At 38.1% G+C, this 14,900-nt stretch overlaps 2 protein-coding genes across 8 annotated transcripts in view; one reads left to right on the top strand and one right to left on the bottom strand.

Annotated features, from left to right (window-relative positions):
* Window positions 1-5,686, top strand: part of KIF2A (kinesin family member 2A) — a 72,061-nt gene extending 66,375 nt beyond the window's left edge. For 3 of the 4 annotated variants that reach the window (XM_004275188.3, XM_033437899.2, XM_004275189.3), the window contains one exon: window positions 785-5,686. In XM_004275188.3, coding sequence (XP_004275236.1) covers window positions 785-870 — 86 coding nt within the window. In that variant the 3' untranslated portion in view covers window positions 871-5,686. The remainder of the gene's footprint in view (window positions 1-784) is intronic. The other variant, XM_004275190.3, reaches the window with a different exon arrangement.
* On the bottom strand, window positions 3,453-14,859 carry DIMT1 (DIM1 rRNA methyltransferase and ribosome maturation factor). Of its 4 annotated transcripts, XM_004275192.3 has the most exons (12): window positions 14,630-14,859; window positions 14,198-14,271; window positions 12,968-13,054; window positions 11,168-11,229; window positions 10,990-11,083; window positions 10,851-10,900; window positions 8,963-9,086; window positions 8,734-8,826; window positions 7,805-7,869; window positions 6,883-6,946; window positions 5,533-5,639; window positions 3,453-4,010 (listed from the first exon to the last, which is right to left on the bottom strand). In XM_004275192.3, exons 1-12 carry the CDS (start codon window positions 14,706-14,708, stop codon window positions 3,968-3,970), a joined length of 942 nt encoding a protein of 313 aa, XP_004275240.1. In that variant the 5' UTR covers window positions 14,709-14,859; the 3' UTR covers window positions 3,453-3,967. The 4 variants fall into 4 exon arrangements, with proteins under 4 accessions (XP_004275240.1, XP_033293792.1, XP_033293793.1 ...); XM_033437901.2 differs by lacking the exon at window positions 14,198-14,271 and having other exon boundaries at window positions 14,630-14,769; XM_004275191.3 differs by lacking the exons at window positions 3,453-4,010; window positions 5,533-5,639 and having other exon boundaries at window positions 6,131-6,946.
* Window positions 14,860-14,900: the final 41 nt, after the last annotated feature.

Below are 14,900 nucleotides of genomic sequence, written 5' to 3'. Positions count from 1 at the left end.
TTTAAGTTGGGAAACTGTTGGAAGGTGCTGTCTCTTGTGCATTGTGCGATGCTTACAAATATCGCTGGTCTCTATTGACTAGATGACAGTAGTACCACCCCAATGTGACAATCAAAAATGTCTGTAGATGTTACCAAATGTCCCCGGGAGGGGAGCGAAAATCACTCCCAAATTGAGAACCACTGTTATGGAAAGATTTCTCATCTTCACACAGCTATTATCTGCCTCCTCCAATTTTTACTTACGTATTTCTTACTCTTAAGTGACTGAATCAGTACACGATAGACAGTAGGACAGAATTGTAAGGCCAAGAAATGTATGTCCTGTAATTTCCCTTCCCCATCATGCCCTTTTGCAATCCCTGATAAGGAAAAAATGACATGTCTTCTTAAAAACTCAAATAATCTTAAAATTTCATAGTTTAAAAAGGTAAAATAGGAATTGGGAATAGACATTTTCTAATATTGAGAGAAGAAATGTCTACTTTACACACATATATAGCCTCTTTACACTGCAAAAAGGAATTCAAATAAATTAAAATTGAATGCTGTAAAATGTGCCAAATGGAACAGAAATCTGTTGAAGATAACAAAAAAAACCCACAAGTATTTCCAGGAATCTAATGAGTCTGTTGCTATAGTTGAGCACTGTTCTGAGTTTCTGGACAACAAAGAAGGAAAAATCCTGAGTTAATAAAGAGAGCTGATTTGATAGGACCCATAAAGTTGTGTGCTGCATTGCATGTAATGCAAAACTTATTCCCTTGTTCTTTTCTTTTTCCAAGATAAAGTGAAATCTTTTCGTGCAGCTCTACAAGAGGAAGAACAGGCCAGCAAGCAAATCAACCCGAAGAGACCCCGTGCCCTTTAAATCAGCATTTGCTGCTAAAGGATTCCCAGAACCCTCGCTACTGTAACATACAATGGTTCAGCTGTAAGGGCCATTCGAAAGTTTGAAATTTTAAGTGTCTGTGGAAAATGTCTTGTCCCTTCAACCTGAATGACATTTCAATTTTGTGAAACACTCCTTTGTCTACAAGATGCTTCTAGTCCAGAAGGCACAACCAAGGTTTGGGAATAGTGAAGCATTTTGTTTCATTTACCCACATAGTGATTTACTTTTGAAGATCCTTGCCAATTTTATTTTCTGTATGATGAAGTAAGATTGTGGACTTGATCCAGAGGTGAATAGTAGGGGGAAGCCACAGCATTTCCTTTTAACTCAGTTCAATTTTCATAGCAAGACTGAGCAGTTTTAAATCCTTTGCGTGCATGCATACCTCATCAGTGATTGTACATACCTTGCCCACTTCTAGAAACAGCTGTGCTCACCTCTTCCTGCTTTGTGCCTTGACTAAGGCTACTGACCCTAAATTTCTGAAGCACAGCCAAGATAAATTACATTCCTTATTTGTCATTGTAAATTACCTTTATTGTGTGTACATTTTTACTGTAATTGAGACATTTTTTGTGTGTGACTAGATTTGCAGGATGTGCCATATCAATGAATGGAACTAAAGTCTGTGACAGTGGACATAGCTGCTGGACCATTCCATCTTATATGTAAAAAAATCTGGAATTATGATTTTAAAACCATATAACATGTGGTTATAATTTTCTTAGCATTTTCTTTGTAAAGAACTAAAATATAAACTAGTTGGTGTATAATAAAAAGTAATGAAATTCTGAAAAGAGTTTTATCTTAGGATAATACATATATATGCAGTGTGTGTTCCAGTGTGGTATTAACAAGACTAATAGTGCAATTTGATCTTTACCAATACCATTACTTAAGTTGAAGTGTCCATTAGCACCCCAAAATGAACCTTTTAAATGGTACTGTTAAAGGAAGTTGGCTTCTGATGCATGAATATGTACATGTACATTGAAAGTAGTCCATAATAGAACTGTTAGTTTAAGCCAAGAATAGACAGTACATAACTCTCTTGAAAAAGAATTTAAGCTAAGAAAGAGATGACTGTGCCTTGAAAGGCACATCTGACCCAAGCTCCAGCCATTACCTAACGTATGATGTTTCACCATGATTTGATGAGCATCGCTGAATTCTCACCAATCAGCTCATCTAGGGCATGCTGCTTTTTAAATGGTGGCACTTATTTTTACAGATTGCTATTCCAAGGAAGAAAACTGGCCACTTTTCATGTAAATATTTTGTTAGAAGATTTATATATCTCTCTAGGAGTTTTCCCTCAGTTCCCAGGATAGTGTCTAGGAGTACGTTAACAACAAAAAAGTCTCCCAAGGGTGTCTTGTTTTGATTTACTCTAGGGAACTACCAGCTCATTCATATGGGCTAATGGGAAGCTATGAATAGAGTCACATGAGCCAGATTCCCTACTTCACTGTCCACAGAACTCAGAAGGTCGCTGTGGGAATCCTAACACCATGGTGAAAAGCTCCTCTGTAAACTTGAAATCTAGAACAAGTGTAGATTTTCACAGTGTGCTTATTATTAAATCTATGGAATGATCTTCAAAGGACATAGAGATATGTGAATTTACTCATTTTAAAGCACAACAGATAAGTCTTAATTTATTATTTAAATTAGAAGGGTACTATCTCTGGAAGGTCTCCTCAATTTGAAATGTACTGCCTTATACTATAATGGCTTCATTCTGATTAGTATTCAAGGTGTATTAAATATCAGTACCAGAAAAGATCTTGGTAGTATAATCCATTCCCTCAGTTTTACAGATAGGGAAATCTGAAGGTTATAAAAGGGACTGAAACTCAGCAGTCCATAGGAGGACAGGGAAATAAATAAGAGGGAAAGCTGAATTAAATCTTAAATTTAAATTTTCCTTTAAGGATAGAGATGGTACAAGTGAACTTTGCTAATTAAGTAGTTTTGTGAGATTAAAAAAACCTACTCTTAATTATGTAGTATTTATGTAACAAAAGTGGCTTTGTGCAGTTATTTAAAGAATAACTTAAATTTTTTGGATCTGGATTAAACATTCTTTACTTTCTCAGACTTGAAAGCTGATATCCCTATTAATAATTAACTAAAAATATACATTATTTTAGTTATATAGGAATGTTTTAATATATCACTTTGAAGCCAGATTTCTAAAAAATCTATTTATGCAAACCTATCTTTTCCTTCTAGGTTCACTCAGTGTACCTCTGTTAAAATTTGGATTTTAACTTTAAAGCCAGTGTTGATTTATAAAACCCTTTGAAATTTTAAATCTATGACTATCTCGCCAAGAAAAAACATACAATCTTATAGTTCATTTCATTCTAGTTGAGCATCCTCATTTACAAGTAAGGAATGCCCAGAAGTAATATGCCTGGCACCATGTGGTGGCAGTAGCAGACTCAGGCTTGCCTAGAACCCTAGCCTATTATGCTGCAGGATTGCTAAAGGGGTAGGCAGTGATAGAAATTATATAGGATAAACAGAGAAAGAATGAGAGAAGCAAAACAACATTTTAGGAAACAAGGAAACAATTGCTTTACTGTACACATGAATAACAAGAAAAAATGGTATGGGGAATATGTGACTAAATTAAGCATACTTTAACTTTCTTATGACTTGAAGAACAAAGGCCTAAAGAGCTAAAATCCTAAAAAAAGGTTCTCATAGTAATATGTAACATAGAAAATATTAGTGTAACATCTTTATATAATGCACTGTTAGAAATAACTTTTTTAAGTGTAAAGTTGTGCGTGTCTGCGGCTCTTAAACTTGAAGAGTATCATGTATAAATTGGACCCTGCCCTATGTTGTGTATTAAAATCAAACCAAATCCAAAAAAAAAAAAAAAAACCTGTATAGTTAGAATTGACTTACTTCCTTAAAAATTCAGAGTAATAAATGGTGACAACAGTAGTAAATCAAAAATAGTCAAGCACATAGTGTCCAAGCATAGTTCATCTTCTCAAATTATTAAGAATATATAATTCTACTTTGTTGAGTTTGGAAACTTCTCTTCTGCAGATACCTAAGAAAAATGGATACCTTCTGCATTGAATCCATGTAGCAATCTGGAAAAAGAAACCAAAATGGGATGGTATTGAAATGCTAGTTTGTAGCAAGTAACAGTGCATACATAGTCCCTATACCATGAATTCTAAAACACAAATACATCAGCAAACCTGTGAAGCCCACCCACTCCTAACACTAGTCATTAAAGAAACTTTATTCTTCAACTAAATTTATGAGATGTATATTGGTTAAAACCACATCATTTTGGTGCCTCTTCTGTCATAGCCTGTATGTCTTAAGGCATGATGAATTTAAAATGATCTTAGACCTACACTGTCCCTGGCCTAAGAGGACACTGGCCCTTGTTTCATTTCAGCCTGGTAAGTGGATGTGAAGCTGTTTGGAATTAGAGGCAGGAGAGAGATGAATGGCTAATCTCATGTGTCCATTCTTCCTCTCTGAGTTCGCTGTTACTGAGTTTCAAATTAAATACTGCTTCTCTCTGGATACCTGTGTACTTATTAGATCCTAGTTAGCAAACTGCATGTTTAGTAACCTTGAAGAAGATTAATAAGAATGAAGGAAAATAAGATGAAATATTTCTACTTAGACCTGCCCGAGATTATTTTCAGAATGGCCCATAAGAACCATCGAGATGGGTTAAGATATCTGAAAAAGGAAGATAGGTACTTATGAATAATGTTCAACTCCTAGGATTAACATCTAATAAAGACTCAGTAGTACTGCTAGCCTGCCAATAAAATATAAGCGCCATTTGTCTCAATTACATACAACTGTGTTTCTAGCATAGAAAAGTCAAACCAATGACTTTTATAACAATCTACCCTCTTTTTTTATCAGCCTCTAGACCATGGAAGCTTTAAAAATGAATTGGATAAACAGGAAAAAAATTATGGTTTATTAGTTAGGAAATCAGAGTGTTAGTGATTAAAAACAATGAATACAGGTTAATAATTACCTGGGTAATTTGACGCCTTACTCTGCTTTGCTAAGACTTACTTTCTTAATCCAAGGAAAACAAATTTCAGTCTATATTGCCCAGTTAATTATGACACCCTTCTTTTGCTTCAGGTGTGTGGAACTTGCCTCAGTCCACAAAATAAGTTACTGAACCAGTTAGAAATGATAACCAGATATGATTGTAACTAATATTATTTCATACTTAAAAGCTATTCTCAATAAAGAAAAAAGACCCAACTATATATATTATGATTCTTTTACCTTACAGGCTACTTTGAAGAGACAAACTGTTAAGACTAACTGTGAATGGGAGTTGGGGGAGGGGGCTAGAGGGGAGGAGCATGCAGACCACCACACACATTGCCACAGAGGTTATCTCCAGGCTCGGACTGTTCCCCACCACTGTTCTTACAGAAGTGTTCACTCTGCTGCAGCTAACTAGCCTCCGTCTTCTACACCAAATACTATTCCATACCATGGAAGTGCTATGCAATAACTCCCAGGTAGCACCTTATACCACTTAAAAGCCTTTAAATTTCTAAATCTGAAGGTGTCACAGTAAAGATATGTAAAAATGTAGGAAAAGGAAAATGTAGTTACCTAATGAAATCATCTATGTCCATGGAACGGGCCCGCTTGTCACTAAAACCTGTGCTGGTTAGGATTTGCTGTATTTTATCTGCTATGCTGAAATCTTCTGGTATTATCTATCAATATAAGATTCAGAATAAATGAACAACATATCTTTAATGAAGTCACTTTGACTCTTTTTTTTTTTTTTAGTTCAGTAAGTCATAAACAGTCACCTTATCAGTTCATGATAGTTTTGGAAAGCCTGTTTGTGCAGATTAAGACTTGGATCTCTCATTAGTTAAGTGGTTGATTTTTTAGCATATACCAAATACACAGAAGACCTTGAATGAGTTAAATCAAGTATATTGCCCTTTTTCTTCTTAGAAATTCTGAAATAGTTGTTTCAGGCGTCACAAAGTACTTCATAACATAAAATAATTAAAACTATAACATAAATTTTACAGCAATTGTTACTTCTTTAAAAGTAACATATTCTTGGTACAAATTTCATTTTACCAGCTAGTTAAGTTTTTCTCATAGATGGCCTCTCCAGCCCTTGAAAATATTTCATACTTTACATCTTTCATCTAAAAACTTGTCTTAATCCAGCATAATATTTCCTATGTAGGTAGATGTACAATGACTTTATTCATAAAATGGAGGTAGCAATGTGGTACATTAAACCATGTAAGATCTGAGTAAAAAAAAACAAAAGAAATTTGCTTTTATCTGTCCGCTCCGTTTAATTAGCTTGAAAGAACTAAAAAGTTATCAAACATCACAGTCATTATATATATGGATATGTCTATGTGTGCTCACACACACAACTAGTTAAAGAAAATGTTGCACAGATAATATACAGAGACATGAGGTTCACAACCAGAAATCTGCTATTTATCTCATACTTTGTTCTAATTATTTCAATTTCTGGGTATTAAAAAAAAGTCACTGAGAAAATAGTAACTTTAAATTTGTAATTGCTACGTAAGCAACAAGCAAGAAGGGACGGCCACAATTCAAAGGCTAGCAAATGGTACACAATTATTTTACGCTGAGTAAGTTACACAAGCTTAAAACTTTGAGAAAATTATGATTCAACTGAATCTTTTTATGGCAAAAAAAAAAAAAACCGTCAGTAAAAGTGGATGGAGTGGAGTATTCAAGGGTGTTCAGATATGTTCTGCAAAATACATAGCAGCAATGACCTGTTAGAATTCAAGTTCTAGTGCTAGTTAGACATGACATACTGTCTTTTAAGGATCCTATGGAATGTTCAAAATTAAGAATCTTGTAATGATATATGAAACAGAATAGGAAATAGAGGGACATTTTAAAACAGAACAAATTATTGAAACAACAGAAACATTTTCTGCTTACGATATTATGGACCGAACAGTGAATTCTGTAGTTTTTTTCCAGTAGCTGTTGCACTGCACTTGACCTGTATTACATAAAGACATGATATCACTATTATTCCCAAGTCAGATTATAAATAATTTCCTTTAAGTTTATTATAAGATTAAATTTACGTTCCATATGGCGAAATTAAGGAACTAAAAAAGGTGTTGAATATTTAAACTTCTGAAATAATCGCAACTACTAATATTTAAAAAGTAAGTCCTGATAAACATCTCTCACATTCTTAAAGAAGTTCTAGACTCCACAAAACATCATCTACAAACATTTTTTTTTCATTGTGGCTTTCACCTTTCTTTTGACCTTGGGCCCCAAATTGCTGCTATATTTTTCCAAGTTAAAATGCCATAAATCTTTTAAAAATGTGGAAGGGGTCCATCATACCTCATCTTTCCAAGGAAAAACTAGGCAGGATGTGTGGTCAGTTTTTGGTTATTTCCCATTTTGCAAACAAAAACCTGATCTAATTCCCAAGTCCAGGAACTTTTCTTCATTAAGTTCTCCTGCCTCACAAAGTACAAAATTAAAAAGATAGGGCTTCCCTGGTGGCGCAGTGGTTGAGAGTCTGCCTGCCAATGCAGGGGACATGGGTTCGTGCCCCGGTCCGGGAAGATCCCACATGCTGCGGAGCAGCTGGGCCCGTGAGCCATGGCCGCTGAGCCTGCGCGTCCAGAGCCTGTGCTCCGCAACGGGAGGCCACAACAGTGAGAGGCCCGCGTACCACAAAAAAAAAAAAAAAAATTAAAAAGATAAAAATGTGTCTGGACATGGATCATGTTTATGCTTTAGGGTATCTGTTCAGGAAAAAGGACCAAATTCTAGCACTTAGCACAGTATCTGAAGCACTGATCCCTCATATATCATAAATTAGTAAAATACTTACTTAAATGCAGCAGACAGTGTCTTGTTTTTCCTAACAAAGGTGATCCTTACTAGGCCATCCCATTCCTGAAACAGTAGATGGATATTTTCTTACAGAATATTAAACCTGCCTATACCTACTAGGTATTATTTTGTGTTAATATATAAAAATGAAAGGAGTGATGGAGTGATGAAAATGTTCTATATCTGGAGTGATGAAAATGTTCTATATCTTGATTTGGCTGGCACACATATGCAAAAGTAAGATGCATACTTGATTTTCACACTTCTGTGCACCTCACTGAATATTTTACCCTCAATTTTAAAAATAGAAGAAAAATACATATTTGTTCCACATCTGAACAAAGAACATGGCATTTATTTAAATCGAAGTATCATTTTCAAAAAACTCAAAACAGACATGATTTAGAATATAGCCTGTACAACACACCTAAGTAAACCTTGCAGGAATAACTGACAACCACTCCACTGCCACCAGTTACTGACCACATAAGCAATCACGTTTTTATCCCATGTGATTGCAGTAAGGTTTTACATCACATCATCTGGCTTTCTTCTCTTTTTAAATGGCAGAAATTAGAATTTTGATTAAAAAGTGTTATACTATTTAACACAACTATTTTCATTTTATCTTGTTTTCCGTGTCTTATTCAAATAGATACATGTTTTCCATAGCTATAATCTTCAGCAAATTGCAGTGGCATTCTAATCTTTTTACCTTTTGCAAACATTTTCCATGCTCTTGAGGTCCTCAACAACTATCTTGTGTCAAATAATTCCATCTACTCCATCACAGGGATGTATCATAATTAACACTCTCCTGTTTAGACATTTAGGTTGACTCGTTACCTTTCTGCTGCTACAGACACACATCTTCCAGGTTGGACTTTTTTTTCCCTTTACTGAATGACCTAGTTATTTTAACCTCACCTGAAAATTGATAGGTGGTGGTGGATTCTTAGGTTCTATCCTTACGACACTGGATTCCACCTTGGGCGGTGGTCTGAAGTTATTCTTTCCAACCTATTAATCAGAAAATGTTTAAGGAGTCCTCTCAAAAACAACTTTAAATAGTAATCAAATACGCTTTCCTCCCAGAAGGCACAGCTAGATGCTCAAGGATGAGTTAAGCCACATTACTTCAACAACAGTCACGTACTTTCATTAGATGGTCCACACGTGCTAATAGCTGTGTATTAATTGACAGTCTGCAGTATAACTTATCTCCAGGTTTTGCAACCAGTCGGAGAGCAAATTCTCTTTGAAACATAAGTACAGCACATCTGAAAAGACAGAAGAAAGGAATAAGGAACAAGGTCATTTTCAACTATAAATGTATTTTAACTGCAATGACTTTTCTTAAGTGGGAAATAGAGCAAAGCAATATCTGGGGTTAATAATTAGTCCAGCTGGCCAGAAGGGAGGAGAACACTTTCAACCTGAGCTTTATTACCACAAAATGATCCAGCTGCCTTTGTTTTTCATTGTGTAATGGCCGTAGCTCCAACCCCTTGCAAATGTAAGCCCTCAATGATGAGAAAGTATTTCAGATCAGCACTAGTCGATAAGCCTTGCAAATGTAAGCCCTCAATGATGAGAAAGTATTTCAGATCAGCACTAGTCGATAAGCCTTGCAAATGTAAGCCCTCAATGATGAGAAAGTATTTCAGATCAGCACTAGTCGATAAGCCCCTCTAGGAAAACAAAACCCAGGGACTTCCCAGGGACTTCCCTGGTGGTCCAGTGGTTAAGAATCTGCCTTCCAACGCAGGGGATGCAGGTTCAATCCCTGGCTGGGGAACTAAGATCCCACTATGCCACAGGGCAACACTACTAAGCCTGCACACTCTGGTGCCCAGGTGCCACAACAAAAGATCCCATGTGCCTCAACTAGGACCCAACACAGCCAAATAAATAAAAAAATATTTTAAAAAACAAAACCCAAACGAGCAAAATTGGTTCAGTAGCTGAACTGTATTCATGGGGTGGTAAACATCCCTGTGGAAGAGCTGAGGCAGATTGTGACATCAGTGTCCTCCTGGTTTAACAGGTTAAGGAAAGTGGACTTTTTATTCAGCAAGCAAGGGGGAAGCTCCTGAACAGGAGAAGAGCATCTTCAAAGCTGGGATTTGACTTTCAAACTTTTTTGACAATAAGTCACACTAAGAAGTACATTTGACGTTGCAACACCTGCCACAAATCTCTCTCTATATATATGTTTAGGGAACTCAAACAAAAAGTTTCACGAAACTATAATCACCTCGATGACATGCACTGAATGCCCTCTGATATATTCTATTCCATGTCATTTTTTTCTAAATGACAGTCATGGGGCTTCCCTAGTGGCGCAGTGGTTAAGAGTCCGCCTGCCAATACAGGGGAAATGGGTTCGAGCCCTGATCCGGGAAGATCCCACATGCCATGGAGCAACTGGGCCCGTGAGCCATGGCCCCTGAGCCTGCGTGTCCAGAGCCTGTGCTCCTCAACAAGAGAAACCACCGCAATGAGAGGTACTCGCACCACAACGAAGAGTGGCCCCCGCTCACCACGATTAGAGAAAGTCCACATGCAGCAACGAAGACCCAACGCAGCCAAAAATAAATAAATATTTTAAAAATGACAGTCATGGCTCACTATTTTATAAGTACTAAGGAGTTTTTGACTTGCGATTCAAAAACTACTGGTACAGACTGTACTAGAAACCACTTAGGAGGCCACTGTAAGAATCTAGACATAAGGTAATAAAAAGTTTGACCTGGGCTAATGGCAAGAGCATGAGAAAATAGGGAAAGGCCACCTGGTCTCAGGAGCAGGACTTAGACCACACCTCCCCCAAATAACTCTGGCAATTGAAAAAGAAAGAGAGAGAAAGAGAGAGAGAGAAGAAGAGAGAGAGAAAGCAGCACACAAATTGGTATTTTCTACAAAACAAATTCTCCAGTAGTTTTTCAACTGAATTAACCTTCATCTTTGGCTGTCTGTGTTCATGGCCTAAACTGTCAATTTTCCTAAGATTTGGCAGTAACTTTGCTCTTCTTGTCACAAACCTGAAGAAAGGTCGGTGCAGCAACAGCTTGAAGACAAAAGGAGAAGAGATCTGTAAAAGAATTAACTAGTTAGTTCTGGGAAAGACACACCAGGAAACAATTTAGGATATATACTGTTCCCTACATTTTGAAAACATACCTGATAAGGCAAATTTGCCACACAAGCATCAAAAAATGGCAAATCTGTTTTCAACACATCACCCACCATTACTTGAAGTTTGCTGGCCAGAGGCCTGATAATAAGAAAAAAAAAGCAATTAAAAAGAATACTGTTTCATGAGACTGAAATGCACTTTAATTCTATTATGTATACTCACGTGCCCTGAACTCTTTTGTGAAGTTCAGCTACTAGCCTTACGTCAAGTTCACAGGCTATTACCTAAATTAAAAAAAAAAATTTTTTTAGGTTAATTATAGAGTATAAATCTTTTCCTGTTATCTCAATGGAAACTCTTACATGATTTAAATGAATTAAACTCCTTTCCCCAATTCTACCATCAATATTCCTTCAATTGTACTCTACCAGCATATTTTAAAGAACTTATTTAAGAGAATTTAATGAAGAGAGTATTTACAAAATGTGGGAATGGGGTTAAGGGAACAACAACAAAAACACCACCCAGAAAAGTAGACAACCGGACTATGTGAGCGTTCTACCCAAATAATTGACAGAAGTATTGTGCTCATATGGCTCCACGCTTTGTAACTCAACTGATGACGAAAAAAATACACAATATGTCTTTGTAGTAAATGTTCTTAGAAGCACACAAAGCAACTGCTCCTGGAATGAGTATATCACTTCTCTCATCTACTGAGATCCAGAACATACAGCACAGATAACTTCTCAAGTAAATGAAAAGGGATGCCAGATAGGCTAAAATTTTAATTTTATTTCAATATAAGCTGAGGTTTTACTGACTTCCAGGAAGACCACATCTACAGAGTAGATATATGTGCCGTTTAGTCTGTTTAGCTCCCAGGTCCATTCTCCAGCTTTCTCTGTGCCTGTAGGGTCATACAGTTCAGCTCCGTTGCCCTTTGACTTCTGGTTGGGATTGGCTACTGAAAGGCAACGGCCTGCTGAAAGGCATTACCGGTGCAAGGGGCAACGCTGAGTATTTCCTAATGTCTGGCCGTGCCTTGCACAAGTTTTGGCAGCGGCTGTGTTCTGCTATGAGTGGCCCCTGTTCGATGGCTCCTGCTCTTACTGGGCTCCGGTAACACACTCCCCTCCTCCTGCCCCTTGAGGTCTTTGGATAGTAACTATTTCCTGCTGTTGCTAGTCCCTAGGTTTTTCACTAATGTTTACTGGTTCCCTTAACATTCCCACATTTTGTCAATGGTCTCTTCATTGAGCTCTCTTCAGATAAGTTCTTTAAAATGTGTTGTCTACTTCCACCAGAAGACAAAACAGTGGTCTAATTTAACTGGAACTAGGTGAGCCAAGAGACAAAGAAGGTACCAGCAGTGGCCAGGTGACACCCTAATCTCAGAGGCCTGTGCTAGATCTCCTCCAAAGTCCTAAGGTCCAATAACTCCAATTGCTGTGCTTTGTTCCCCTGAGCCTAGAGGTGGTAGCTGCTCTCTGTAATTACTACTATTGGGTTACCTCAGTGTTCCCATTTTTTCTCTTAGTCCTCTAGTAACCATGTAACCAATTCCCTATATTAAATTCCCTGTATTGAAATATCCAATGTGGTTTTGTTTCCTGATTGATATACCCCATATTTTCTTTTTCTTTTAATCCATTTTTAAAAACTGAGATACAATTGACATATAACATTAGTTTCACGTGTACAACATAATGTAACATTCATGACCACATAATTACAATTTTATGTTCTTGTGATGAGAATTTTTACTCTCTTTAGCAACTTTCAAATATACTACACAGTACTGTTAACTATAGTCACCATCATGTCCATCATCCCACGGCTTACTTATTTTATAACTGGAAGTTGGTACCTTTTGACCCCCTTCACCCAGTTCGCTCATATTTTCTAAGATGAAGTTTCTAGCAAAGGAGCAATTAATTAAATAGATCTGTAAGCCACCTGAGCTTGCTCACATAGTAATTTCTGATACCAAACAAGAGGATACCAAAATCCTCTTTTTACCTTTTTCGCCTTTTCTAGCAACTTTACAGTCATATTGCCAGTTCCAGGTCCAACTTCCAGCACCACATCAGTTGGTCTTAAGGCAGCCTACAAGCAAGCACAACCACTTTAGCTTTACAGGAACATCTGTAATAATTTAATTTACATCTGAATATCTTTACTCAAAAGTGCTCAGTTAGATCCTATCCTGACTCCCTTTTTAGAAGATTCCTTCATGATCTATGTGCTTAACAAAATTATCTCATTAACATTAGGTGCAAGTGGAAATCTAACACCTCTCCTAACTTGGGGCAATAGTTAGGAGTAAGAAAAGCAGGAATAGCAGTTCTTTCTGAGAGTTGCATTCTGCTTTCTACCTTTGAAAAGATTCCAACAGCACCTTGTTATCAACTCTGTTATCACCAAGTTCAAACTGGAAAGGTCAAAATGATGACCTTGCCTGAGAACCATAACATGTTGTACCAGTATTTCTCAATTCTCCATCCATGTATGGTTTCAGGGATGCAGGAGTATCCAGAAATTTTACACAAAACTTGGTGTCTGTATGCACACAGCTGCAGTTCATAGCTTTCATCAGACGCTCAAAGGTATCCATGAGCCAAAAAGGTTAAAAAGCTAGGCCAATTCTCATTCTGTAAACGACACTAAGTCGAGATTACCTATGTAATGTTCTTTTTACAGCTCCAGGATGCTTCCTTTGCAATCCTGAAAGTAATTTGCACCACCTGTGTTTCTTGTCCTAGCACCCAATCATCCAAAACAATAAGAGAACATCAATAGACCCATACAGGAAGAATACTCCAAAGAGTTTATGTGTGGCATTGGCTTCTACCATATAGGTTTCTCTGGGGAACAAACTTCCAAAGGTGTCTGTTTAGACATAATTTTAGGGTCTGGAGTAAATAAAAACTAACAGTGATAGATGGTGCCTAGAAAAAGTGATTGGGAATAAAATAATAATAATCTGGAATCGAACAAGTAGAAATGTTAAGCTAAGAAGTAAATAATCTACAGAAAGATAAAAGAATTTGGAGCCAGGAGAAACCGAGACCCACAGAAGGAAGCAAATCATATTGAAGACAGCTTGTGAATCCTACACAGTTCCTCAATTCATTCAACAAGTATTTATACAGCATCTATTTTGTGCCAGGCATCCTTTCTGTGCTTAGATATTCCTAAGAATAAAATCAGTAACCCAATAACTCTCTCCCTCTCCTCTTCCACACCCACCTTATCGATAATGCTGTTAACAATGAGAGGATTTTTCAAAACGTGCTGCCCAATCCCCGTGTTGAACATGAGTCCTGGAAGAAAACATGAAATAGCCTTAACTGCCCAACTAAAATCAAATATTGGACCATCCCAGAAAAGAAAGCAGGATAGTTGGGTTAAAGTATGTGCGCCAACGAGAGCCACCAAACGTCACGCTTGAAGCCGGGATGACAGACAGTTTCAGTTCACCCCTTCTGCTGGAAAGGAAGCCAGAGGCTGCGCGCCGGGCCTGCGGCCCGCGCTCCGGGAAACCCGGGACTTGCGCGGCTCCCAGAGCACGGGCCACGCCTGGTCTCACTGTCCCGGCCCAGAACTCCGTCCTCGCCCCGGGTTCGGTCCTGCCGGAAGACCCAACCCGACTGACCCCAGCTCCCTCCCGGCTGTCCCCACCTCCTGCGCTCTTCAGCTCCCGCCGTTGTTGTTGCCGCTCGCGGCACCGGCCGCTCGCCCCTGCCTTGATCTTCGGCATCTCTGCAGGCAGCAGGCCCACAGGCCGGTGAAGTTAGAGAGGACCGGAGCCTGCAACCGCGAGTCACCGAACCACGTGGGAATCGCCGGCCCGCACCAACAGCACAGGTTCTGGCCACGTCTGGGAGGGGCGAGGACCCGCCCACTGGTTTGCTCCGTGGTGCGCCCCCAGAAAGAGGGCCGACCTTGGGGC

Source organism: Orcinus orca, chromosome 3, assembly GCF_937001465.1.
Source record: "Orcinus orca chromosome 3, mOrcOrc1.1, whole genome shotgun sequence".
Taxonomy (NCBI): domain Eukaryota; kingdom Metazoa; phylum Chordata; class Mammalia; order Artiodactyla; family Delphinidae; genus Orcinus; species Orcinus orca.
The sequence above is the reverse complement of the archived record's forward strand: the minus strand, read 5'-3'. Positions and strand labels throughout refer to the sequence as shown.

Bases quoted from the DNA above. Each gene is read 5' to 3' on its own strand.
- DIMT1 (XM_004275191.3), bottom strand. From the start codon at position 14,708: ATGCCGAAGATCAAGGCAGGGGCGAGCGGCCGGTGCCGCGAGCGGCAA. The intron at 14,272-14,629 runs GTGGGGACAGCC...GTTTTCTTCCAG, and splicing joins GGAGCTGAAGAGCGCAGGAG to GACTCATGTTCAACACGGGG. The intron at 11,230-12,967 runs GTAAAAAGAGGA...TTTTTAATTTAG, and splicing joins TGCTAGAAAAGGCGAAAAAG to GTAATAGCCTGTGAACTTGA.